At 36.9% G+C, this 27426-nt stretch overlaps 3 protein-coding genes across 7 annotated transcripts in view; 2 read left to right on the top strand and 1 right to left on the bottom strand.

Annotated features, from left to right (window-relative positions):
* Nucleotides 1-14453, bottom strand: part of LOC103131020 (transmembrane protein 163-like) — a 48334-nt gene extending 33881 nt beyond the window's left edge. The window contains exons 1-2 of the mRNA XM_007542560.2: nucleotides 13684-14453; nucleotides 7180-7299 (exon numbers count right to left, since the gene is read on the bottom strand). Of these exons, the coding sequence (XP_007542622.1) occupies nucleotides 7180-7299; nucleotides 13684-13885 (322 nt within the window). The 5' untranslated portion in view covers nucleotides 13886-14453. The remainder of the gene's footprint in view (nucleotides 1-7179; nucleotides 7300-13683) is intronic.
* A 3690-nt stretch (nucleotides 14454-18143) lies between these two features.
* Nucleotides 18144-23991, top strand: acmsd (aminocarboxymuconate semialdehyde decarboxylase). 3 transcript variants are annotated; one of them, XM_007542561.2, is made up of 10 exons: nucleotides 18144-18389; nucleotides 19868-19912; nucleotides 20434-20530; nucleotides 20619-20668; nucleotides 21031-21267; nucleotides 21375-21468; nucleotides 21704-21799; nucleotides 21970-22142; nucleotides 23201-23299; nucleotides 23449-23991. In XM_007542561.2, the coding sequence occupies exons 1-10, from the start codon at nucleotides 18333-18335 to the stop codon at nucleotides 23509-23511; spliced, it is 1011 nt and encodes a 336-aa protein (XP_007542623.1). In that variant the 5' UTR covers nucleotides 18144-18332; the 3' UTR covers nucleotides 23512-23991. The 3 variants fall into 3 exon arrangements, with proteins under 3 accessions (XP_007542623.1, XP_007542624.1, XP_016521828.1); XM_007542562.2 differs by lacking the exon at nucleotides 18144-18389 and having other exon boundaries at nucleotides 20434-20525; XM_016666342.1 differs by lacking the exons at nucleotides 18144-18389; nucleotides 19868-19912 and having other exon boundaries at nucleotides 19924-20525.
* Nucleotides 23992-24549: 558 nt separating this feature from the next.
* Nucleotides 24550-27426, top strand: part of ccnt2a (cyclin T2a) — a 9330-nt gene continuing 6453 nt past the window's right edge. The window contains exons 1-5 of one of the 3 annotated variants that reach the window (XR_475317.2): nucleotides 24550-24771; nucleotides 25947-26028; nucleotides 26124-26252; nucleotides 26568-26628; nucleotides 27114-27176. Coding sequence is in view for 2 of the 3 variants with exons in the window: in XM_007542563.2 (XP_007542625.1) it covers nucleotides 24614-24771; nucleotides 25947-26028; nucleotides 26124-26252; nucleotides 26568-26628; nucleotides 27114-27176 (493 nt within the window). In the remaining variant the exon portion in view is untranslated. The remainder of the gene's footprint in view (nucleotides 24772-25946; nucleotides 26029-26123; nucleotides 26253-26567; nucleotides 26629-27113; nucleotides 27177-27426) is intronic. The other 2 variants (XM_007542563.2, XM_007542564.2) reach the window with 2 other exon arrangements.

Consider the following 27426-nt stretch of genomic DNA (forward strand, 5'->3'; position numbering starts at 1 on the left):
GGAGAGAGACTGTTTCTGCAGTGACTACCCGGATATGATGAATGGCTTGCAGACAGAAGACGGATACTATACAACAACTGAAATGCAAACATCTTGTTTGTGTACATGTTGCCCTGCTGTGATTCGTCACAAGTTTTCTCTGCAGCTTCATGAATGCAGCAAATGAGAAACAAGACAACTTTAATGATTCTGGCTGAATTCTGATATGCAGATAATGCTGTGGTATTTTTATTAAGCTGTGAAAGCCACAACAGGAAGAATACTAATTTTGTAACCTGGCAGTCAGAGCTACACATTCTCTTAGTAAGCACCAACCTAAAGCAAGAAGTGCTAGGACTCACATTTTGTTTTAATAAGTCATAATAAACCCACAAAAAAACTCAAAACAAGAGGCAGTTATCAAGTATATCCTGTGAGTTTATGCAACATGTAGTCACACATGCTGTGTAACAGAACATTATAAAAATGACTGTTTTTCAGTACGTAGTGGCACCGGCGTGGTGAATGCAGACTGAAATCTAAAGGGCATCTCACTTGTGTGATTCCTTTTGGACAACAGTGGAGCTCTTTCAGATTCACTTCTGGTTTTGGTCTTATGATCCAACTAAATGTTCCTGAGGGGCAACACTTTTTACGCTTCGATTAATTTCCCCCTGCAAAGATTTCATTCGGCTATCAATGACCTTTCTGATCTTTGCAGCAAGTTTTCTTTTATGTAAATAAGTAGCTAAGTTTTACTGATAAGACATGAGATTAAAGATGAAGAAACTGCAAATGAATTACAGAAACGAGTCAGACAGGCTTTTAATTTCTCTGCTTCACATCCAAAGTTCAGCTTGATTTAAATCAGACTTGTGCAGTTTTATTTTTTATTTATGAAAGAACTTACAATATTTTAGTTATCCACCAAATTGCAATGTGTGTAACCTCTAATGTGCACACTGGGGAAATTAAAAAGTAGATTTTCTGAAAAATCTAAAGAGTTTAGATGAAATGGGAACTGTTGTTGGCTAATTTTAGGTTGAAAATGTGGAAATAGTTTAGATATAAAATGGAATTTGCCTGAAATAAAGTATAATTTTATTCTTTGGGATGTACTCTTAGTGCATGAAGTAAAACTGATAACCACAGATTATCGTTTAAAGAGCATTCTTTCTGCTATTTAAGCCAAACAAAGCTTTGACTGTTTTCATTTTAGCACATGTAAACATGCCAGTTATTGTGTGACAGTTGCATTACGCAGCTTATTCGTCACAGGCTCTTTCGTAACCCAGTCTATCAAGTTGTGCCACACAGATATTTTTTTTAAAAACATGGTTTATTTATAACGATCTAGAGGCTTTTATTTTATGCATCTGGGTTAAACTTGTAATTGCATCCTTGCTGCACAGACGGGGAGAACGAGGCATTTAATGAAGGACGAGAAAGAGAAAAAAGAATCAGAGGATTGAAATCTGCATTCCTTCTCTTTTATCACTTTCATCCTTGTTTACGTTCTGGAAACTTCTTCACTGCAGCAGATATTCCTGTTCACTTCTTTGCCACTCCCTCCAGTTTCGCTGTCTCTTTCCTTTTATCCTCCTTTCTGTCCCCTTTTCTTGCTGTGTGCTTTTTGCTTCTCACCAACATCCCCCACTCCTTCCTTCCTTTCCCTTAACACACGATCTTCTCACTGCTCAAACAACAAATCGTTGCTGGCAACGATGGCGATGGATCAAGTGACAGCCTGTTAGTCTGCAGACCTATAGCCCCCTCTTTTAAGTCCTCAATGTGAAAATCTATGCTGGTGGAGTGCAGTTCATCCACAGCTCTGAATATGGAACAGCGTTCCCAGTGTCTGCTTACCAAACACATTACAGATGCTTCCTTGCAAGTAAACATAAATACAAGCACACCTTGCATTATCACTCTGAAACAACACCCCAAACTGAGCCGATGATCTAAGATGTGAGGATTTTTCTTTTTTATGTAGGTCATTGCAGAACTAAAGTGCCCATGCTCCTGAGCAATAACACAAATTATCAGAAAATATGTAGTATAATTTTCTGTGTTTCAGATATCTATTTTTTTGTTGTTGTTGTAGCTGAAATATATAAAATCCTACATTTATTTTGTGCAATTTGGGAATCAAAGACAGCAAAATTTCTCTATTCTGATTGGTTGGAAGGAAATGTACGTCTTGCTCTGATCTGATAAGAAAAAAATCAAGTAAAATTGTCACAATGTATAGTTTATCCAACAATGTTAAACTCTAAAACTTCTGTAGTTTATTTTTAATTAATATTAAAAAAATAACGGTTCCCATCGTAAATAAACTTTCAATACTTTCAAGTAATATGAGGATTTTCAGAGAAAAGCACAAACAGCACTGACTATACCCAACTTTCTCCTTGTTATACAGTCAAAATGGTAAACGCACTGTTCTAGACGGATGCAGAATAACTTTATCATGCATTGTTATTTCTTTCCTTATTTCCTGTTACTTCTTACCTACCTTATCTGGATGTCCCACAAAATGCTTTTAGCTAGTCAAAATGCTCCAGCAAGTGCTTTACAAGAATTAATTGTGGAAGTTTTGACGTAACTTAAATATTTTTCCTTAGATGTATGGCTTTTAATACTAAAGCTTACTGTTCCATATATTCCCAGTAGTACACTTTGATTTCAGACTGCAGTGTCGTTCTCTGAGTTCCTAAAATCAGATCTTTCAAGTACAATGTTGCTAATCCAGATCCCAATAAGCCACAGGTTTAATTATACTGACATGCCCAGCTAAATGACAGGCATTTACCTACTCTACTCTTTTATAATTATTGATGTACTAATGAATTGATATTTCAAAAAACGTTGTCTTTACATCCGTCTCTTGGTAGGTGTGATTTCTCAGTTTTTCTGTCTTGTCCCCTACCAAGTCAATAAGGTTTGATTCTGAGTTGTTCTGCTCAAGGTCTCTTCTTAGCAGGAGCTTTTCCCTCCCACGGTTGCTTGCTGCTCTGAGAAGGCAATGCTTTTTCCAAATCAATGTTTTTTGTGTTAATGCTGATTTGCTTAACTGAACTTACATTCACTGGTCTCTTTCTCTATTCTCCTTCTTAATAAAGTCACTTGTTAACACAAAAAGGAAATCGGCCAACCACATGGAAGCAACTCAGTGCATTTGCACATTTAGACTTAGTGAAGACAATCTGTAGATCTCCAAGCTCAGACTCAGAACGAGGAAAAAAAGAGATTTAAGTGACTTGGATCAAGACACGACTGTTTATCCCAGAAGGTGCATTAAATAAACATGCCAGTTAGTGTTTCACCTAAAACAAAGACATATTCAGATTATTGCAAATTTGTCAAAATGACTTTAAATGGTGAAGTCTACATGCTGTAACTTGACACAACTATTACATTTCTGAAGTGAAATATATTCCCCATAAGACATTTCCCAGCTCTACTCCTGTGAAAAACCTCACCACAGCTCTTAACAAGATGTATGTGAGTTCTCGACTCCCAGCCTGAGCCCGAGATGTCCGATAAGCTTTAACAAACTTGTACCACTTTTACAGGTGAACCACAAAGGACAGCTCGTTCACAAATGTCACAAGCTAACACAGAGCAGCCATTCATGACTGAGACAGTCAACACATCCGAAAGTGGAGCAGAGGAGGACCGGCTTGAACACGCCTCCCTTCTGAATTCTTAAAATCCTGCTAAAGGTTGCAGAGCAGCTGAGAGTCTGCAGGTTTCCTCTGAGGCAGACAGAAAAAACAGAGGAAGAGAGAGAATCATAAAAAAATGGCTTGCAAAAACAGAATTGGAAATATAAGGAGACCTTGACACTTAACCTGCTTTTATTAAAACCTGTCTACTTGAGGCAAAGAGGATAAGATGTACATATCACATAGGACAGCTTATGGAAATCGATTTTTTGTTTTTTGAATCTAGGCTTACTGAAACGCAGGAGGGAAGAAGGAGAAAACACATGGGAAAACAGGCAAGAAAGTTGAAAATGGGGAAATAATTAAAAAGGATGGAAAGATGGAAGATGGAGAGACTCAAAGGCAAAAGGAAACTGGGGCAGAAGCAGGAGGAAACAGAATGTTGGTGTTCTTTAAAGTTGAGCCATCACTAAGTCCCTGATGCCGCGTGCCAGGACTCATCCTGCCCTGTCCTGCCTCGTCCTCTGGTGTAATGGTACCTTTCAGCGCTTCCCTCCTTTACATCCATCTGTCTCTCACTCTGCCAGCTCCCACATTCTTCTTTCCCTCTGTTCTGCACATGAACAGTGTCTCTTCAAGTCCATGCAGTGTGGCAACAGAACAAGAAAGAGTGGGATTAATATTTTACTTGACTCACTCGATGCCCCGTCTCGTCCTTTCAGCTCTGCAGTTGTGACTCGTTGAGGAGGGCATACTTACACCTCCATTCATTCTCTTTCTCTGTTTTCCTGTCTGCTTCCTTTCCATGTCCTTCTAAGGTTTGTCTGTCTGCATCAGTTTCATTGGAAAGAGCTCTCCTTGGGGTTTTGATCATGTTGCCAAGCGCCATCTCATACCTGACTTATTTAGGCAGAAAAATAACAACAATGCAACCATTTGTACCCACCTTGGAACCATTTCCTATCTGCCTTCACATCTGAAACATTAAAGGAGTGTTCGATGATCTAGTCATTGCCTACTATAAGGAATACATATGAGACGACGCAGAACAAGACCTCACCATATTTCCCTGATGACCAGAAAACCCATTGAAATTGGAAAATGATCTTGTCATTTGTGATGTATATGAAAGACTGGAGTGTTTTTTCTGAGAAACTCATGGTAATCCTCAGGTTTAATTAGTGTTGGTTAAGTGTTTGTTCCTTTGTAATCATTTAGTTCCTTTTTTAAGTAGTAATATGTAGGTTAGAGTTTGTATTGTTCTGACAAGAAATTCTTAATTCTAAGGAATATAAAGAAATCTTAAGTTTGTTGAAATTTGGAAACTGATCGATTCATAAACTTTAATTCAACCTGATGCAGTTTAAACTTCTTTAAAAGTAATGTGAGTTAACCTGCAGACCACAGTCTTTAGTTTACACGTGCAAACACAGCATAGGTCTACTGAGAGCCACATAAATTTGCACAAGAAAACAACCTAGATCTAAAAAACAAATACTGTTCAAAGCAGGAACTCAGATAACTGCATGTGTTTCAGCAGCTTATAAACTCTATACTTATTTCTGTAAAAAAAAAGGTTGTATAATTTCTCATTGATCTGCCTATCAACAACACTTCTGAGTAGTTTTGCAAGTGTGTATTCATGTCTTATGCATCCTTATTCATAGAACATTCTCTTATTTAAAACGATCCCAGAAACAGACTTTCTCTTTCACCTAAAATATTCAAATAAATGCAGTGTTAGGCTGAATCAGCCAATAGTGAATCTAAGAAGAATTTTAATGCTGTTTTGTTAAATGTACCCAGATTAATTCTCATATAGAAAACACTATTTAAAACCGGGTACCCTCTCAGTCTCACCCTTCTCTTAGATTCAGATCCTCTAATTCCTCTTATGTCTCGTCATGATTCCTACCCATGACTACAAAGTTGCATTTCTTTCCTTGTGCTCCGGACATCACAAGGCAACCGAATATGTTGAAATTACTGCTGCATCCTGTCACAGCATCCATATGATCACTGAGTTACTGTGCAATATATGCAGAGCAAAAAATCTCCTAAAGCAAAACTCAACACTATGTGGAAGAATATGAGGAAGTGACACAAAAAAATCTATATGTACAATAGATTAAAGGCTAGGTAGGGTTAGTGAGATATTTTTCAAGTATCAAACAATTATTTGATCAAATCAAATTACAATTAAAAGTAGAACTGAAAGGGGAAAAAGAAAGAACTCACTGTAATCTTTTTTTACGGTAGGAAAATCTTGATTTGTTTTCAGGCTGTAGTTTAACATTTTGCTTAAAGTTTCAGTTTCCTCCAGCAGAACTGCCTGAGACAGAACTGAGCTAATGTTTTTCTTTCTACTGTTTTGCAACAAAAGTGTGACACTTTATCTCATATTTTCCACCCTGGCATACATCAGCTTAAAGATGGATATAATTCATTAATTTAGTATTTTGTCAACAGCTGACTTTCATTGCATCAATGCGAGAAAAAGCACATGCTCTTTGCCGTCATACGTTCTTATAACACACACACACACACCAACACACACACCACCTTACACTGGTGTTGTACTCAAGACCAAAACAAAGCAAGATTTTACAAAAGACGAGAAATCTAACTCAAAACCAAACCAATGAGAGGCCATTTTGGAAACAATTATTGAGTAATAACGTAGTTGTTGCTGCAAATGTTTGAAGAAAATCTTCATGGGAGAACTCATAAGCAAGCTAATCAGAGGGCTTCAGACAAACTGGTTGGATTAAACTTTTTCAGTTCTCTGCCAGAACATTTAGATGAACCCAAATTTATATCCAGACCCAACTGCCTGAAACTGGTCTATCAAATCAAACAAGAAATGTTTCAACATCTGACTAGGATAATTTGGGTAAATAGAGTTTTTCAAATGATTATTTTCTTTTTTTTTAAGAAAAACATTATCCAAACCAATCTGGTATTATGGGAAAAAAGTGTTTCCTCCTCTCATCCATATTACTGTGGACAGGTTTTGGCCCATTATTCTTTGCCGAATTGCTTAATTCAGCCGCACTGAAGTATTTTTAAGAATAAACAGACTGTCTGAATTCATAACAGCTTTTCAGTTTAATTCTGTCCTTTGACTAGGCCATCAGGTTGGTTTGGATAGCTTTTTTTGTCTTTATGCATCAAATAAACATTTGAAAACTCCTGTTATTCAGGCTCCCTATCTCTGCTATTAAAGCTGGTTTGACCCAAAAATATAACAAAAAAATTAAAGGGTCAAATACTTTTTCATCCAAATTTAACCTAAATGCTCTAATTACAACATACCAAAGCATATCCTACTTTAAAACGATATACAACGCTGTTTTGCAGTCAAAAAACACACATTTGGATAAAACAATCTTCTTATTATCAAATGGGAATTGGGAAATCATCTGCTCCTAAAAAGTAATTACTGCTGAACATAAATATCCAGCAGAGTCACTTTATGCCTCCATATGTGCTCTTACTAGAGGTTTAAATAATGTTTGTTTTAAATGCTTACTGAAAGCTGCCACAGCCAAGATAAGTGTGACCACAATGGAGACCCAGGAGACCCAGAGAGCTTTCTTCCTGTAGTTCTGAGCCTCATGGGGCTTCAGGCGCATGCTGCTCTCAAGAAGACCTGCAAAGAGGAAACGTACACAAAAAATGTCACAAGGACGCTTCTGTCTTTCTTCTTGAGTCATTATGATTTTCTGTGTTACTTTGTGATCATATCAGGCACCCTCAGGAAATTAAGAAATGATTCAATCTATCCATCTCCTTTGTACAAAGAAGAATGTTTGTTTATGGGAGGGTTATCTTAAAAAATGTTCATTTGATTGACTCAGTTTGATTGGTGTGCTACTGTAAATCAGAAAATCAGAGTTTCGTTTGGCCAGCTCAAGTAGCTGAAGTAAGATTGATCCTGCAAAATAACAGTGACCAAAAACACACCAGTAAATCCAGCATGAAAAATTCACCGGTCAACATTTCCTCAGACTGGTAGATGGCCACAAGAAGCGTCTCAGTTGAGTTATTTTGCTCCAAAGTGGATAATGGTAGCAATTTGGAGATAACATTTTCCTAAAACAGAACATACATTTATGTTGATATTATTTGTTTTCTTTCCCAGCAATGAATTGGTGAAAATAAAAATTGGACATCAACTTTTGAACATTTCCTTTGGAAGAACTTGATACATTGTGGGGTGTCCCCATAAAATATTCACGACTGCACATATGGTGCTCAAATGGTTTTCCCAATATCGGTAGTACTTAGTCAACCCAAGGGGATCCCATACATGACGCCCATTTTGTTCCCAGATGCACTTAGTATCAAAATTAATTATCTTTTATCAGAAAAACCTTAGCTGAACAGCCTACCAGAGTAAACTGAGATTTCACTAAGGCAGAATAATTTTCAAAAATGAATTGGATGAATTTTCTAATCGCTTTGTCCACCTATTGTGTTTGAGAAAGGTCCTTGCCTGAAGTCACAGACTAAATAGCCCAGATTTCTAACAGCCGGCAGCTCCGTGTCATGAAATGTGAGGATGGCTCTGCAGAGTCATGAATTATTCAGGAGCTTGAACTTTTACATCCAGGAGATTTTAATGCTGTTGGCTATAATTGTATCCTGAAATTTGTATCGCACATTGTTAGTGGAACCACGAACCAGGACAAAACCAGTCAGACGAGTGTGGAGCTACGAATTTAAAACAAAACATTTTAATATGTGCCTTCCTTGAGTTAGAAAGTTACAGAACACAGGACGGCTTGCAAGTAATGCAACATCTAAATAATATTGAAATATAGAAAATAGAGTTTCTCTTGTTATAAAAATATTGATGAATAAGCATCTTCCTCGAGATGAAGTCAATCAAAAAGCACGGGAAGAACCTTAACCCACAGCAGCAGGATAACATGCATCCAGAATCTCCATGGCAACTAGCAATTGAACCAGCCCATGTCCTGACAACTTTGATTACTGTTTTTCTGTGTGACGGCTCTGATGCAACATCTCAAAGCACAACCACATTCATAAAACCTAACTTGATCTGCCAGCTGCCTCCTCAATAGCTGCTCATGCATTTTTTTAATGAAAACTGTCTGTTCCTATCCACACATTATTGGATTTTATCCTAATTTTCACTGAAAACTGAATCGTCCCTGTGGAGTAGCTCATGGTGTCAAAAGCAAATAATTTCTTACCCTGTATGTTTTATTAAACTTGAATTTTTTATTTTTTTAATAAAGACAATGCATACTTGGATAAAGCTAAATCACTGCTGTGCATAATTGTTTATCATTTAGAAAGAAAATGTTGCTTTCTGAGCAAAAGAAAACAAGCTGCATCATAAAAACTGCTGCAGCACATGGGAAAAAATTGCAATTAAATATAATGAAACCTATAACTTCTGATTCATTTTATTATATGTGTTGTTTTTTTGTATAACCCTTTTTTAGTATATGTGGAAAAAATACCTTCAATTGAGTGAAATGCATAGACAAAAACCATAAGAAATGTGGTCTGACTACAACTGTATATTGTTAGTCAAATTATAGGGAGTGTAGAACGACAAGTCAGGGATTTTAATATGTTGGTGAGACAACAACTTTGTCTCAACTTTGTCTCACCAACAATTTGATCTGAGACAACAACTTGACCAGTAAATCATCAAAACAGCCACTTTTTGATTGGCTTTCAGGGGTCTTGAATTTTTTTCTTGTCAGAAATTAATCACTTTTAATTTTTAGTGTATTTTTAAGAAAAAGTGAAAAAGAAGATGGATGAATGGATGGACAGAAAGATGTATAGCCAAAATGACTGGATTTTTATATAAAATATAAAATCAAAGCTATGAAAATGGGCCCTCTGATTTTTACTGTCCTCTCGTTGACCTCGACCATTTACTGAAGCTCTACTGCATCTAATTCCTATGAAGATTTTAAAAATCCAAAGAAAAAAAAAAGAATCACATGCCTCCAAATGGGATCTTAGATCTGCTCTGATCTGGTGGCCTCTGGCAGATTAAGTAGTAAAGGATTGTTTACACAGAGAAATATCAGAGATGAGACTTAGATTAGAGGAAATAAATATTTCAGTTTATAAAACACAGGTTTTACAACTGCTTAGTCTGCAGGACAAAAAAGTAGTAATTGCAAAAACACCACTAATATCTGAAAAAGCCATTTAAGACCTGCAGGTTTAGTGTTGAAAAACCAACCTGTTTGCTTGGATTATGTATTTTGGGAAAAAAGAAAAATTACAAGAGACTCTCATCAGTATGATGGCACTCAAATGATCTGTCATTGCCTAAAGCTAAGTTTTGGTTTGTTAGATGTAAGAATGGAGGCATTTTATATAAAACTGTAGAGTCATGTTACAGTATTTGAACATATTTTTCCAGACAAAGAAAATAGCACTTTTTTTTATCAAATACATCTAAGTTATACTTCCAATAAAGATGCTGAATACCTTAAATACTGACTTTATAATCAACCATTTGATCTAGACCATTTGTAACACCAAACTTCTCTTCTTTAACTTGTATAGACAGGATTTAATAAAAGTTATTCTTGAAATATTAAAGACTATTTTGGTGATAGACTCCACAAGGAAGATGAAAATTCTTTGAGAAGATATAAACTTGGTAAAATTTAAACTGTCCAGCCTCAGCGTGTGTGTGCGTGGGTGTGTATGTGTTAGAGAGGGGAAGTGAGACAGCGTGGTAAATCACTCTGCTCACATGATTCCTGGCTGGAAGAACAGACAGAAGGCATGTGTTCGACATCTCTTCACAACCCACATCTCTCTGTGACTCATGCACAGGTTTCTGCACACTCTTCTGAGCGCAAGTGTGTGTGTGTGTGTGTGCGTGCATGCGTGCGTGCGTGTGTGTGTGTGTGTGTGTGTGTGTTGGCATTTTGTCTTTGTCACACCTTTACCCAAAATAAAAGAACATCAGGTCAACGTGGTGAATTAATTTCACTGAGACATGAGTAATTAAAACTCAAGAGAAGTATGTAGCATTATTTACACTTCCGTAAAACTAAGAAAACTAATCAAAACCTTGATTTAGATTAATTTACCATGAATAGGTGGAACAATCAATCAGATTTTATGAACTGAATTTGCCATATTTATGTCAGAGGAATTTCTCAACATGTTTATGCTAAATTGTCTTTATTTGCAATGACTTGCAAAAACAATTGTGATTATAGTCACATTTTTCACAAACTGCCATTTTATTGGGACTCTATGGGATAGGCCAACTAAAGTAGTCCATTATCATGAAAATGAAGAAAATTAGATATTGTTTTGCATCTTTAAAAAAATAAAAAAATATTGACAAAATATAGGAGCAGCAAGAAACAATCAACTGTTGAAAGAAAGCTACTGAAGGAATTTGCCCTATTTTTAAGTCACAGCAGGTCATATAGACGACACAGCAGACATGTTCAGAGTGGATGAAGATAAATACAGAGCGATCCTGGAAGAAAACTTATTAGAAACTGTAAAAGATTTAAGAATAAAAAGAAGGTTTGGTGTAAACCTCTACTAAGTATTGAGTTGATGTGATTTGTTGACGTCTGCACTTGGTTTTGGAGAACTGACCACAGGTTCTCATCGAGGTTGCGATCTAAGGTGTTTCCTGGCCACAGCTCCAAAATGACATTGTTTGGTCACTGTTGCCTTTGACACAGGGATCTGGGTCCATTCTCATCTGCTCTGTTTAATCCATTTTAAGTGAACTCAAGTTCATTTATCTAGAAAGTCTGGTTTGTTTGCAGAGGTGTGAATGGATAATCAAACTCTGATGTGGACTCTAGTTCACCTAAAAAGATCAACATTCTGTCGCTCCCTCTTCAATAAAAGAGGCTCCTGGCCTTCGATTAGGAAAACTGGTCTGGAAGCTGCAATATTTTTAGTGGCAACCTTTAGCTACAAGCTGATAATGGCTTCACATTGTTCTTTGGACGGAGCTACTTCTTTGTCACTCCTTTACATAAATCGTTCTGCTAATAAGATCAATAATAGCAATTTAATCCAGAGTCTTGCACAGCTTCACTCGTGTTTATGATATGACTTTATATATATTAGGTTAACTCATCATTTTTAGCCAGAGCGAAACTCCGGAGGAAATGAGTTTTCTCAGAGAGTCAATACCTTCTCCTAATAAATCTCTTTGCAATAAATTAGTTTGGATTTGATCTCTTCACAGGATAATGTAAAGTAATCCCAACATTTGTGTCACTTTCAAATGGTGCATGGGTCACGACAGAATCTGTGTAGCTTGGTGTAGTTTTTAAAATCCCAGTACAGTCAGATGGATGGGTTAGGATGTTATTAAACGAGAATCTGCTATTTAATTCTCATATTTTTATATCCCATATATTGTTCAATAATTGATCAGAGGTAAATATTTTTGAACAGAATATTTTGTAGAGTTTCTCAGCTGGGAATAAGCAGGTGGTGTGTATAAATTAAAAGTAACTATAATCAAAGTCTCTAATATTTAGTAATAAAATACTGCATGACGTTTAGGCTAGTTGGAGGTTTATAGTCAGGCCTGAGAAAACCCTGCAGATGATGGGGCAAAGTCAGTCTCATCAGATGTCTTAGATTTAGTAGGCAGTATATTTTTCTAAGCCAAAAGTCTAAATAAAGAAAATCTGAGGGTTTGCTTTTCTTTTTAGTCCTCTGATGGATCGGTGGCCTGTCAGAGGTGTACCCTGTCTCCTGTTCAGTGTCAGATAGACTAAGATTCACATCTTTCTAATACCAAAAATAAAACGGAGAATGGTTTGAGGACGTTGAGCAATGTTTCAGCAGCTTTGTCAACTTTAAGTAATCAGTTTTCAAAGATTGCAGAATATTCTCAGTTGAACTTAAGTCCACAATTTGATTCAGCCATTCTAACACATGAATATTTTAATTTAAATCACTCTGTTGGTGCACTGGCTCTATGGTGACGGTCATTGTCCTGCTGGACGATGAACCTCCACTGTAAACTGAAAGTCTTTAACAGCCTGATGGGTCTTTTTCTAGGGACGCCCTGTATTTACCTCCATCCATCGTCTCAATACAGAAAAACATGACTAATGTCAGCAGATTACATGAGCCTCAGTGGAACCTCACCTAATGGTGGTTCAGCAACAATTCACTTCAGTTGAAATTATTTGTGAAAAATTCTCCTATTAGTAAATATTCTTTGCAGCTTGGGGAGCTGAAATTCCAAGCCACAAAGCTAGTTGTACTGGATTTTATTTAAGGGTACAGGAGTAAAAGGAGACCAAATATAAATGCATGCCACAATTCTCAGATTTTCTTTTGTGGAAAACAAAATCAAAAGCAATGCATCATTTTTCTTCCACTTCATAATTATGCACCGCTTTGTGTTGTTGTCTCACATTAAATCCCTTCTTAACACATTGTAGTTTGCACTTCAATAAGGAATGAATGCAGATGCACTAAAGGGGTTAAGAAAATGCAAATGCAGGTGTGAGGGTTTGGTCTGTGTGTGCCTTAAGGGATGGCTGGGGCTGGGGCTGGGTCCCTGCATGATTCCCACTGATACCTGACGCTCTACACACACATCTGAGGCTAAATCTGACAAAAACAGCTGAAATGAATGAATGAATGAAATGAATGAATGAATGAAATGCTAGATTACATTTTTTTAAAAGCCTTAAACTCCATGTGTAGAACTGCTCCAGTGTGAATCTTGCTGATGTCTGACTATCATACATTATTCAAAGAGCACACCGAAAATATCTGACATGGATAAAAATAACCATCCTGTCTCCGTCATATCCCCCCGTTCCCCCTTCTCCCTCTCTCTCTCTCTCTCTCTCTCTCTCTGTATCTCTCTCTCTCTGCCTCTCGCTCCCTCTCTCTCTCTCTCTGTATCTCTCTCTCTCTCTCTGCCTCTCACTCACGTACACTCATACACAGACATCCCACCCAAACAGAAACCCAACAACTTTTAAAACCAGTTAAACATCCAAACATAAAAAGTTACCTTCTCCGTCCACATTGTCGGTAATCTTCATCTCCTGGTTGACTGTGAAAGACTCCGGCTCTGTGGGGGTCTTGGCTTGCTGCTGCTGGTGGTTGGTGAAGCCATCCGCGGCGCACTGGCCGTTCCGCACTGTGGCCGGCCAGGGATCCACAACCGTCGGCTCCGGAACGGGGCAGGACTCCTGGGTCACCTGGTCTTCCATTGTTTCTGCTCCTGTTTTGTGCTCAGCCTCTTGGAGTCAGAGGAAAAACGAAGATGAGGCTGAATGGAGGGGGGCGAGGGGGATAAAGAAAGAAAACTGTTCACACCGGTCCGTTAGGTGCAGCGGCCATCCAGCGCGCCCAATATGCCACCGGTTCCGAAGAGAGATTGAGAGAAGAGATGGTGATCAAAGAAGCTAAGAGGTAAAATAAGGGTTTATCTCTAAAGCATGAGAAGTAACTCCCTCGTTGAGATGTCAGCCGTGCAGGCTCGGTGAAGACCTCCTTGTCTGGCTGAAGCAGTAATTTATGGTTAGATGCGATGATGCGATAAGCTCAGATCTGCTGTGAATCTGGCAGGCGGTGCCAGTAAGTTGGTTCCCCTCCTCCTCTTCCTCCTTCTCTCCTCCTCTCATAACTGAGCATCTGATCCCCGTTCTGAGGCAGAACTCAACCCTGATAAGTAATCATCTACTTTGGGTCATTTCGCATTGGAAGACCAGACAATTAAAACGATGTTTGGTTTAATATTTCTGGCTGCAAGTCTGTAGCTTTCAATATACGAGCCACCTGCAAACTGTAAGTCAGATGGGAGAGTTTTATGTGCCAGCACAAACATGAGCCCTAACCAAACTATGAGCAGGAAACGCAGAGTCAGCATGGAGCACAGCCAACCAAGAGGTGTTTGTGCCTCATAAACAACTCCTTATCTGGGTAGAATGCAAAAAAAATGTGCAAAATTTAATCAAAAACTTATTTTTTTTTTAGTTCACGAACTAAAGTCTTATTATTTAAATTCATTACATAATAATTTGGATGTTTTTTTGATACTGAAATGTAACACACTAACACAATCACATCATTGCTAAAGAGAAAAAAAGCTGCTGTACTTATGACCAATTTAGTGGAAGGAAAACTTGTGGTACCAAAGATTCACAAGAATGCATAACATGGCTACCTGCAGCTATTGTTTGTAAAGCAAAGCCTATTTATTTATTTATTTATTTATTTTTTACAATTACCCAATACACCTATGTAACAACTACATTAGAAACCATCATTGACATTAAAATCTTGAGTTCCAATTATTTTAATGGAATTAAACTGTGATTTCTATTGTCTGCAAAATCCTTTTCAAGCAAAGTTAGTTTTTGCATTCAGAATCATATGAACATCTTCTGTTGCTCTCACTTTTTAGTTTACAGCTTGCAAAGAGATATGAATCCAGTTTGACTACTGAGTAATAACATGATATGGTTTAAATAAACGTAACTTCTTCTCAGAATTTTGTCAACTGATATTGTTAAATAATATTACAAAATCTTTACACAAAAAATAGAATTGTCCAAATCAAACTGAGATTAAACTAGAAATAAATATTATCTTTACCAAACTTGTAATCTACTGAAGTAAAGTTGGCACTTATAATTTTTCACAACATTAATGTGGCAAATTCATGGACTGTTTTCAGGAAGTGATATTGTATAACTGCGATATTATTTCCTAAGGTGTTGTTAATGTAAATGTGCCTCAGCCTCTGAAGGAACTTTGCTTTGACAAAAACCAACAAACAGTCTCTGTCAGGAATTTGTTTTCTTTTATCAGAGGCATACATGTATTTAATTTTGGGGTTTCTAACAACATATTGAACCATTATCTTTTCAGGTTTAAATTGTAATGCTTCTAAGAATATACTGTTCCAGCTGATAAGAAAAATGGTGGCACTTCCAGAAGAATCAACATCACCTCAAGTCAAAACAAGAGGGTTGAATCTCCGAGACTGGATGTATTCCAACACACAGCCAGGTGCTTCCGTAGGAAAAAAAAAAACAAGTGTAATACATTATTTCTGATAAGAATACTGTCCAAGTGTTAAGCCTGATCATGCCAAAGGTGTTTACGACTACCAAACTTTGGTTTCTCTAAAATTGGTTTTAATTTTTCAGATTAGGAAAATAAATTTCATTTAATTCAGGATAGTCATGATTTTCTTGAACGTTTCATAAAATAAGTGCTGAAATGTTTTTGTTGCTAAGCAGAAAACCTATTTATACCACAAAATGAGATTCACAAAAGGACAAAACAAGTTTGAACATTTGCACATGATGAAGGATTGGATGGTTTTAGTTTTTGGCAATTTCATTTTCATTTGCAAATTAATCAAGTTCTCTAAAAGAGCTAATACCAGCAGCAGTTTCAACTAGGTAACATTTTAGTGATTTCACAACAATAATAACAAAAAGAACTGGCAAAGAAAACCCATCAAAATCCAGTTAAAAACAAGAGAGAAAATTTTAAATTTATGCTACGTGAGATTCTGATTCATGTCAATTAAAACTTTGGCTTTTAACAGAATTTGCTAACCACATTCAATCTCAATCAAAATTCATGTTTGAATCAGTTCCATTTATAATGATAATTGTGATTCAGTCACATAGAGTACAGTTTAATCCTAATACAGTGCAATCTAAGCCAGTTGATTATATAAAGTTCTGGGAAGAAAGCAAAGCTGATTGCAAACATGTGGAAACAATGGAAAGAAAAGAAATTTCTCCGTTTACACCAGAAGAAATTTCTTAGGACCTCCCACACTTTTTTTTTATATGAATCACATTCCTTTCTTAGGGCAACAACAGGGGTTGTCTCAAGAAGGATATCCAACTTAAAACATTTGAAGAATCATTGTACAGCACAATGAACTGATTTAAAATTATTCTGAGACATCTTTAAACCCCTGACCACACCTCTATTTGGTTTCACATAGATTAGAGTATAATTTTAGCACTTTTAAGTTGTTTTATATGAGCTGTTCTTATTTGGCTTCTTTCTTTTATATTTTTATATACTTCCATTCCTTTTAAAATATCCACACACCTTAGATAAGTAGACAGGCTTTCAAAGAGAATCCAAGTAGCCATTCCTGCATGTTGTTTATCTACAAATCAGCGAAAGACCACATTTCACAAAGCATGGACCAAATGTGAACCGTGATCCCACAAGAAGCCGTTGAATGATGACGCAGAACAGCAGATACACCGTGTCCCTGTCTCATTCCGTTCTCTATCCTTGGAAAGTTTATTTTAAAACTTCTAATGAGCTCCTCTGTGACAGGACAGAAAACCGTTCCCCCCAAAATAAAGTGAGGATTGTTTTGCATCCATTGCCTCTGGTTTCTTGAAGTTTATAGCCATCACTAATGAGATGGTGGCATCAGGCACATGAAAAAACCACTAAGTGGCTGAACAGCATGTGAGTTGCAATCAACTACTCCTGCGTCAGTAAGCAGCCGTCTGAAGTGTTAAATAACACATTTATCAGTGACAAGGCTTTGTTTAGTCGTCTTTTAACAATACTACTGGTTATTAATCTTGTTAAATGGGGACAATTTTCCATGAATAAGCATGAAAATACATAGACTTGTGTAACAAGAACAGACTTAAATGAAATAGAATAGATCGGAAAATGGCTCTTTAGACCTTAATGATTAGTTAAGTTATTAACTAACTAATCATTAGTTAGTTAGAGAGCTAACTAATGATTTTAAATATATATATATATATATATATATATATATATATACAGTAACAAATTATTAGCACTTTTCTTGTTTTTTTAAAAATAGAATAATTGTATTGAATGTTCACAACAAAATCTCACTAGAATCTCAGTCATAGTTTTTAATAATAGTTGGTCAGTGGCATAAATGGCAAAGGAAGTAAATAAAACATTTGACCATCATGTAAAAGTAATCTACCTGGTCATGGTGTAACAGAATACTGTGACTTTCTCACCACTACTATAAAAACAGCATCGCATCAGAAGAACCACACACATTTCAAAGACTTTATGTCCCAATAAATGTTGTTCTTTCATGTTCCGATATATGTAACTCGTTGTTTTCTAAATAAAAATTGAACAAAATAGAAAAGAGTGTGCATGTAGATATTTCACATTTTCTGGGGGTAATAATACTTTTTTTTTCTTTCATTTTAAATATTTTATTGTGTTTACAAACCTGTCAATTAAATTTAGAAATTTGGTTAGTCTTTTTTTTCCCTTCTATTTGTTTCTTTCTATTTGTTTATTTTATCTAAAGCAAGTAAATATTTCGGGATGTAAACATTAAGACTGTGTATTCCAATACACAAATTAATCCCCACAGAAAAATAAATGCTCCCTTTACAACACTGAAATTAATTTGTTGCTGCAATGCAAACAATGTTTTTAGGTTTATTAGTAGTAGTAAAGATATAAATTTATGATCATACATCCCAAACTACAGTTCAGTCATACAAATGCTTCGACTTTAAGTAGATTGGGACTGGGTAATGAATGACTAGCCTGCTCCCGCAGTCATTCACCTGCCAGTCATCGATTTCCAGCTGAGAGCAGGAAGTGAGCATTAGCACAGTTTTTGAAAGGTAGCTTGTGTTGGAAGTAGACTTAAGGATGAAGGTTGATATTCATAATCACATTTTACCAAAGGAATGGCCCGACTTAAAGCAGGTAGGTGCTCTGAAATATAACCTCACAAGGGAGTGTTTTACAGCTTGAAGCCTCAACGTGAGTAAATCCACAAAATATGCTATAGAAATCTCATGCTGGGCATTTCAAATCCCATTTAGTGTATATGCTTCTGTATCTGTATCACTTCTGTTAGGTCAAATTAAGTGGCAGGAACACAAAATTGATCTTGTTTTCCCACTGACATTTTACAAGGAGATTAACAACTCACACCATAAATCTGTGCTCTCTGTGGATGGTTAAACTTTAATCAATAAGCGCTGGCCTTGGTTTATCTGTTCCTGCTCTCACGTCTTTGTTACGCTGTCTGCCGGCCTCTGCTAATGATTTGCTACAACAAGTGCAGGCCACAGAGCGTGGTCTGCAGCTTTGTCTAAAACGTCTACAGTAATCTTTATTGTTCTTTCTTTCAGCCTTCTTTCTTACTATTCTTTTAAATGCTTAGTGTTCAATGAACTCCACCTACCAATGCCAACAGTAGCATAAATTACTTTAAAATTATACAGAGAACCTTAAGAAAAGCACAGAATAATTGTAAAATTGGTATAAAAATCAGCTATGTAGTAAATGTAATAGGTTTTAAATAAATAAATAAAAAACTAAATTTGTAAAATGATAAATATGCATTTAAATGTTACTTTACATAAGTATAAGGCTGTACTTAGTGTTATTTTAAACTGCACAGGGAGAGATTCATTATACACAGAAGGGAATATTCACATGTTGGATTGTGAGGAGCTGCATTCCCGATGAGGCTTCAGAAAAGTACACAGCTGATCTGCACTTGTGTTAATGAAGCTTGGCTGCACTGCTCACATGGATCACTTGCACTTTCATTTGTATGTAAGAAGCATCAACAGCCTCAGATGGCATTCACTTGCAGTTATTTTGAGAAGGTGGAGCAGATGCAGGACTACTGCTGAACCTCCACAGATGGGACAAACGATAAGGGCTTTCAGAGGAGCTGTGCAAGTCATACTAAACCTGTTCACACACTGATCTTTTGTCAAGATAACTTAGATTGTCAATTGCACAGCATACAGTAGAGTGGGCATGAATGCCACGATGACTTGGGTGTTTTAAAAATGTATTTGAGAAGTATTTTCTGTTTCAGTCCACTTTAAAAGCAACAATTGGAAGCACAATCCACACAGGGATAAGGTTATACAAACAGGCACACAGAATCCAAATAATATTTTATCAAATTTTTTTTTGGACATTGCACTTCTATCACATGCTTTGTATGAAACCATACAATATACAATCCCGTATGTCATTTTTTAAAAACTAATTTGGATTAGAGAAGATTCAGAATACATTTTACTCAGGCCCAATTCATTTGTTTTTTTTTATTTTTGTTTCAAGCAGTTACAGTCATTGTGTCACGAAAAAGCCTGTGTGTATTAAAGTGTTTTCCAACTGTATGACTATCAGTAATCGTATGTGTTTATGTCTTGCAGAGATATGGTTATGATGGGTTTGTTCAGCTGCACCATCACTGCAAGGTGAGTCACTCATTTTTATGTGCAGACAGATAAAACAAGGGCACAGGGACAGGTCTCAAATGCTTACTTTGCTGAGAACGCAGCAGGATCATACTGGAAGCTCCCCACCATAACCACCCCTCATGCTGGCCAGCACACAGCATGATGCCACTGCATCACTGAATGATTCACTTTGAGCACAACTGAGAACACTGAAAGCTGCAGTATGAACTGGAAGTTAAACTTTATTAACCAGAAAGTCACTATATTTATTTTTAACCGTTTAAAATACCAAAAATAACAGTGATGCACGTTTGTTTTTGTGTTTAAAGATGTAAGAGGACTCTAGAGATCTTTGGGTGCAGATTCACCCAGAGAGAGAGAGCGTTTCAAGAATGAACTCACTGCTGCCATCGTGTGGTCATACTTAAAAATGATGTTAAATCCTAAACCTCTATGCAGAAACATAAAACTCTGCACTACATGTTATACTCCACCGTAAATGCACACAAGTTGTAGTTGATGTTAACGCTGCGTTTCAGGGCGAAGCAAACATGATGAAGGATGGAAAGTTGTTCCGAGTGATTCAGGAAAACTGTTGGGATGCGAATGCTCGCATCAAAGACATGGACAAGTACGGTGTGTTCACGGGGATCAATGACCCGGCACTTGTTTCTGTTCCATCCCAATCTTTTCTGACCATCATGTTCCTGTTTATGGTCCGCAGGTGTTACCGTTCAGGCCCTGTCGACGGTTCCTGTGATGTTCAGTTATTGGGTCAGTTCTCACTGTTTTTGTGTGAATTTATTTTAAAAGGTAGAACATTTCCTTCCCATATTTGTAAGAGAACCGAAGCAGATTGTACAGCACTTTCACATTAAGCACTTTCTGAAAAAGTATTCATTCAATCACAATCTTGAATTATTTGTTATTAATCAACACAAAATAGTGCATTATTATAAAGTAGAAGAAAAATAACACATGGTGTAATTTGGGGGGGTTATAATTTTAATTCTTTTGCCGAAAGTCAACACTTCTTTTACAATGTTTTCGAGGGGTGTGAATATTTTTGCAAGTCACTGCAAACTTGTCTGATTTCACTTTCTCCCAGTTTTATTGAGATTTTTTTTTAACTGTAGGCCAAACCTCATGACACATTGGACCTCTGTGTCCTTTTAAACAACGATTTGGCCCAGACGGTGCACAGTCACCCTAAGAGGTTTGTGGGGCTGGGTACGCTGCCCATGCAAGCCCCTGACCTGGCGGTGCTGGAAATGAGGCGCTGCGTGAAGGAGCTCGGCTTCCCCGGAGTGCAGATCGGATCCCACATCAACAACTGGGACCTGAACTCTTCGAACCTCATTCCCTTCTATGCTGTGAGACATAAAACCAAAACACTCTCAGAAAATAATATTATTTCCACGTTCACTGCGTCTTTTTTGCAGCATCGTTACTGATTTCCCAGTATGTGTCTTGCATGCAGGCTGCAGAGGAGCTGGGCTGCTCCATTTTTGTCCACCCATGGGACATGCAGACAGATGGGAGGATGGCTAAGTATTGGCTGCCCTGGCTGGTGGGTGAGGAGATTGAGCAGAAACAGGAAACTTTGTTTGGTCAACAATGTGAAACAACCCAATACAACTTTAGTAAATGATAAAACATTGCAAATCATTATCACTGCATTTCTAAACAGTGGGTTTCAGCAGTATGTTTGACACAACCTGATCAATGTTCCACTGAATTTAAAACCCTTTTTAAGTTATGTTCAGTATGTTTTTTTTATTATTTTAATTGCTCTCCTCTGCCTGAAAGGCATGCCAACCGAGACAACCATGGCTATTTGCTCAATGATATTTGGAGGTATCTTTGAGAAGTTTCCAAAGCTGAAAGTCTGCTTTGCACATGGAGGTACAACACCAGATAGCTTGTATTTTTCTTTTATTTATAAGATTAATATCACCTCTGAATAAGACGGTGAAGTATCATATTTTAAGTGTTTCCTCTGTGCTTAGTGTGGCATCAAAGGAGCCTCTCTGTTCTTTTGCTTGACCTTGATGTGTTTGTTTATTTGCCCACAGGGGGCTCTTTTCCGTTCACTGTTGGCAGAATCGAACACGGCCACAAAGTTCGTCCTGACCTGTGTGCAGTTGACAACACAATCAGTCCACGTAAATACCTGGGCTCTTTCTACACTGACTCATTGGTTCATGATCCAATCTCCCTGAAGCTGCTCGTTGATGTTATTGGAAAAGTAAGTTTGAACTTCTCATTTCATTAACATATAGATGTGTTGTCGTTTTTTTTACCATTAACATGAAAGTAAAATTATCGATTTTGAGTGTGTAGTGTAAAAATAACACTTTATTAGTTATTGAAGTGAAGTCAGTTTAATTTTGAACCTGATTCAATGTGTTTGGGTTTTTCCACCTGGCACTGAGCTATCCAGATATTTAAGACCAGTAATAGGGGAGGAGAGCTAAATATACTTTCTTTGTGTTATTGCATCTCCAATGTAACATAACATTTTGATTGCTAGATTGAAAAAGTGGGTGAGATTCTATCAAAAATGTAGTAATTTGGTTTAAATCATACTTGTCATGCCAAGTATGTTTCAGCATTTATGAATGTGAGCAGACAAACATCAGATTTGGGGTCCCTCAGGGCTCCTTACTCCGACTCCTTTCAATAAAAGAAAAAATCACCATGCTCTCCTGACTTCAGTGACAGTGTTACGTCTCCATGTCCATGTTGATGACACACAGCTTTATATTTTTGTTAGACCACATGAATAAATTACTTTTTTTTGACAAAGTACAGAGAAACAGTGACATTAAGAATATCTTTCCCATGAGGTGCAATCAGTAAAAACTACGCCACACACACTACTAGATACAAAATTACACACACTGTTATGTACTAAACTAAATCTAAAATAACTACCAGGCACACATTCATATCATATATGTTAGGAACAAGTTAATGTTTGTTAAGGAAACTTATTGCAGTGAGGATGAAACTGTGAAGATTTTAATCCATTATATCTGAAACATCTACCAGAGGGTAGGAGATCAAACAGGTGATGATCGGGATTTAAAATAATTTAGTTCAACCATATGACTACACTCCATTACAGTCATTGTCTGGATCCATAATTTCAATCAATAGCTTTTTTAGAATTTTCTACATGCAGGTTAATGTCAAAAATCACAGTTTTTATGTCTCACAGACCCTTTAGAAGTCAGTCCCCAACTATTCTCAATGAAACCCATGAATTATTTCCTATCTAACCTGATTGTACTGGTTTTCCAGGATAAAGTAATGCTGGGAACAGATTATCCATTCCCACTTGGCGAGCTGGAACCCGGGTCACTCATTGAGTCAATGGATGAGTTTGATGGAAAACTGAAGGTATTAAAATGCTTCTTACAAAGAATACTCAAAGGAAGTTCCTAAATATTTCAAATATAAGAAGGAAGATCTAAATGAGTGTTAGGTAAAGAAATGAAAATACCATTTTCATATAGTCTGTAGATTGATTTCTTTCTTTTTTCTTGAAGGACAAGTTGCTTGCTGGAAATGCACTGGAATTTTTGGGACTAAAACGAGAACAGTTTGTGTAGTACAAGAGTTTGCAGCCTGTGGTTCCAGAGCCAACTGACAAGATTGACTAAAAATGCTGAATCAACTAATGTTTTTAAATATAGAAATAATAACGTGGGATTTTTAGCAATTTTCAAAAGTTTTGTAAAAGTTAAACTTAAAAAAAAAGTCTTAAACTTTTTTGTCATAAACAGTGTGGTTCTGCAAAATGAAACTTATTTTGGATAAGATTCCACAGATTCTACTGTTTTTCTTCCAATGCAGTTTATTTTGTATCTTTTGTAGCAGGAAGCATAAGTTTGAAGAAGCTGTTTGCAATTTCATATCTGTTTTTTATTGTTTGGAAGCAGATGTTAGAATGGACCAGAGAGTACTTTAAAATTATTAAAAACTTGATTTATAGCTGTTGGGAGCACAGATTTTTTTAAATGATCTATGAAAAGCACCAATTTCTTATTGTATTTGTGAAAGTGAACCAAAGGAACAAAAATAAATATTTTTACTGCTTTATTGGACTCAAAGCAGTAAAAGATCTATCTATCTATCTATCTCTCTCTCTCTCTTTCTCTCTCTCCATCTATCTATCTATCTATCTCTCTCTCTCTCTTTCTCTCTCTCCATATATATAAAAATATATATGTGTGTGTATGTGTGTGCGCGTGTGTGTGGTCAAAACTGGACAGAATTATTCTACACAGATTGAAGATGCTTTGACACAGAGTTTATGATTTGTGTAACCTATGCTTCATGTGAGCATTGTATTGTTTTCTCAAAATATTTTTTAAGACTACATAAATTTCATCAGGGAAGCAGAGTTGTGTTTAGTTAGGTGTGGAGAGGCAGAAAGCTATAAACTTACATACATATACCACATATTTTACATAACTTAAGTTTTGACTTCAATACCCCACAGCTCCTAATAAACGGCATTGAGTCGAGCCAGCCTGGAATCCAGATTTGAGCTATATTAATTGATTGTTTTGTTAGCGTAACTGTCTTTACCGCATCGACTGTTCAGCTTTTGGCCAGTGGGAGGCAGCAAAGCACCAAATCACGCCTAGTTCTCGGGCAGACACGACGTCACATCCGTTTTCTCGATGCCGAAGCGAACGTTCCAGAGTAATGGCGGCATGCCGGGGTTCTTCGTCGAAATGGTATTTCACCCGGGAGCAGCTGGAAAACACCCCGTCCCGCCGATGTGGACTAGAATCAGACCGGGAGCTCTCCTACCGACAACAAGCGGCGAATCTGATCCAGGACATGGGTCAAAGGCTCAACGTGTATCCTTTAAACTTGTTTATTCTGGAGCAAACCGGAGGCTAACCGTTTATGTAGGGCCCATTAGTGGCCGTAACACAGGGATGGGTTTAACGGTTAAAGTCTGAACTTTTTAGCTTAATATGTTTGTTCTCGTTGTAGTGTAGCATTTTATAATATTTAAAATCTTGTAGGTCGAAACTCTGCCTTATTGTTTGATATTTCATCTGCGTTTGTTTAACATGCTAGCTGTCAGGCCATTAGGCGGGTTTGGCTGGTTTCGATGGAGACGGTGAAATTAAAATGCGGTGTTTGTTGTAAGCGATTTAAAAAAAAAAAACAGTGATATGCGTTTATCAGCTTTTGAGGCTTAAATGTATATTATTTACCGAGTGTTTTAAAAGTACTGCTTTAGCTAACGAGGATATTGGACTTTTTGTACCTTTGGCTCAGCTGTAAACTTTCCTCTTCGTCTTATCGACTCCTCTCTCAGACTGCCGTCCAGCCCTGTCGCACGTGTTCAGATTACGTAATATCGTAAAACGGTTTTTGTGCAATACGTTTTTTTTACCATCAAAATTCCCGTTTTGAATCCCATGTAGAGTAATTTCATTTGGGTTATTCCCAGAAACTCGTGACGTTTTAAACATGTCTGTTTACTGTTTCTTTGAAAAAAAAAACGTTATATTTGTTTCAGTTAGAGGAGCAGAAATTACTCTTGTTTTTAGTTTATAACCTTTACATATTTTGCAACAGACTGGTCTGACAAGTCATATTTCACTTGCCAACACTTCCACGTTTAAAATAAAAGCCTCACACAGTCTCTTGTTTCCGACTGATGTACAGGTAGACTGTCAGGGTTTCATTAGTGCAGAAGATGGTCAGCGTTTCTTGTGTACTAAAATGCTTCACTTAATGTTGTGTCACTTAACCTTGGATATATTTTATATTATGTAGAGGTGGATCAGTGGATCAGTTACTTAAATATGCTTAAATATTAACTAAATGTTTTTGCTGTTTTGAAGTGTGAAAAATGCTTTGGTTTGAGAAAATATGTATCATTTTTATAGACTTTGCTGATTAACAGACCCCTCTGTAATCCAGGGTTAATATTGGTAATGTATTATTTAGTTCATCGTTCTTTACTTTGCTTGCTTAGCCAAACATTAAACCAAACTTCCCTTGACATAACCTCCAGCTCTCAACTGACTATAAACACAGCAATTGTTTACATGCATAGATTTTATATGCAACATTCTTTCACCAAATTCCATAGAAATGTAAGTATTCCAAGTTACGATGGTTCAGTCAGCTTGTTTCAGCTTGTTGAGTATACATTATGTTCTATATTCTTATGTGTTGCTGTCTTTTGCAGATAATATCTCCAACCACCCTATTTTTGGCTGCAAAAGTGGAAGAGCAACCCCGGAAGCTTGAGCATGTAATTAAAGTAGCACATGCTTGCTTAAATCCACAGGAGTCTCCTCTAGACACGAAAAGTAACGTAAGTGCTGGTATTTTGGGTTACTGTAAGGTTGAAAGTTGGGTTTTTTTCCTCCCTCCCCCTGTCTTTCCTCTGTGGTCATGGTTTCACCTTTGTATAAATGGCTGTGCCACTTTCTGCTGCCATATTTAAGGGGTCTTATTTTTCTTGCCCTGGCTTGCAGTTGGTGTGTACCAAGCACCCACTGATTACCACCACTCACTTTATGACTAAACTGAGCCTTAGAGCTGTTTGGCCATTTTAAATCACTTGTTAGGGAAATAAATTAATAGACTCATTACAATTGTGTTGTAATGATTGTCTATCAAACTTCAGGCATACCTCCAGCAAGCTCAAGAGCTGGTGATACTTGAATCCATTGTGCTGCAGACCCTGGGTAAGTAATGGTGACTGGAGTGGATGACTTGAGAGCTTTTTCTATAACTTTGGTAATGGTAACGAGTAAGGGTCTAATTATTATTTATTCTTCAGTGTATCGACTTTTTGATTGCAATGTTATATCATCTACTCTGTGGTTACCATATTATTGCCATATTGTAAATGCATTGTGTAAAGGTGATATGTCATTTTCTGGAAGTCGAGCTGAGAGATTTCTTTGTAAGACTTAAAACATTTTATGATATGAGTAAAACTGTATGGACTCTTTTTTGCTACTTTTGACGCATTTTGTCCTCCACTGTGGATTTGGTTGAGGCACTTTGGATTGATTTTTTCCCACTAATTAAACATTTTTTATGCAGAAGAAAACCCAAGTTGGCTGCTTATAGAAAAACATTTTTCTATTTTTTTTCTGCCATTAAATGACATGTCACCTCCCAACTGTGTATGTGTTGATCTCACCTGTTATGTATTTTGTTCCAGGCTTTGAAATTACTATTGATCACCCACACACTGATGTGGTGAAATGTACCCAGCTAGTGCGAGGTAGAGGCTTCCTTCTTTGTTTTTGTTTGTCCCCACCTCAGATGTGGGTGGGGGTAAGGGTAACCTTGCTGATTTAATAGTTTAATGACCACAATGGTTTTTAATCATCTGAGTTTGTTGTGTGACATATTGTTCCTCAGAAAGTTTGCCATTGCCTTTTGGGCCAAGACTGAGACTTAATTGCTTTGAAACAGTTTAACCTTTGAGTTCTTTCAAATTTGTTTTTTATGCATATATATATATATATATA

This window comes from Poecilia formosa, unplaced genomic scaffold, assembly GCF_000485575.1.
Source record: "Poecilia formosa unplaced genomic scaffold, Poecilia_formosa-5.1.2 Scaffold709, whole genome shotgun sequence".
Classification (NCBI taxonomy): domain Eukaryota; kingdom Metazoa; phylum Chordata; class Actinopteri; order Cyprinodontiformes; family Poeciliidae; genus Poecilia; species Poecilia formosa.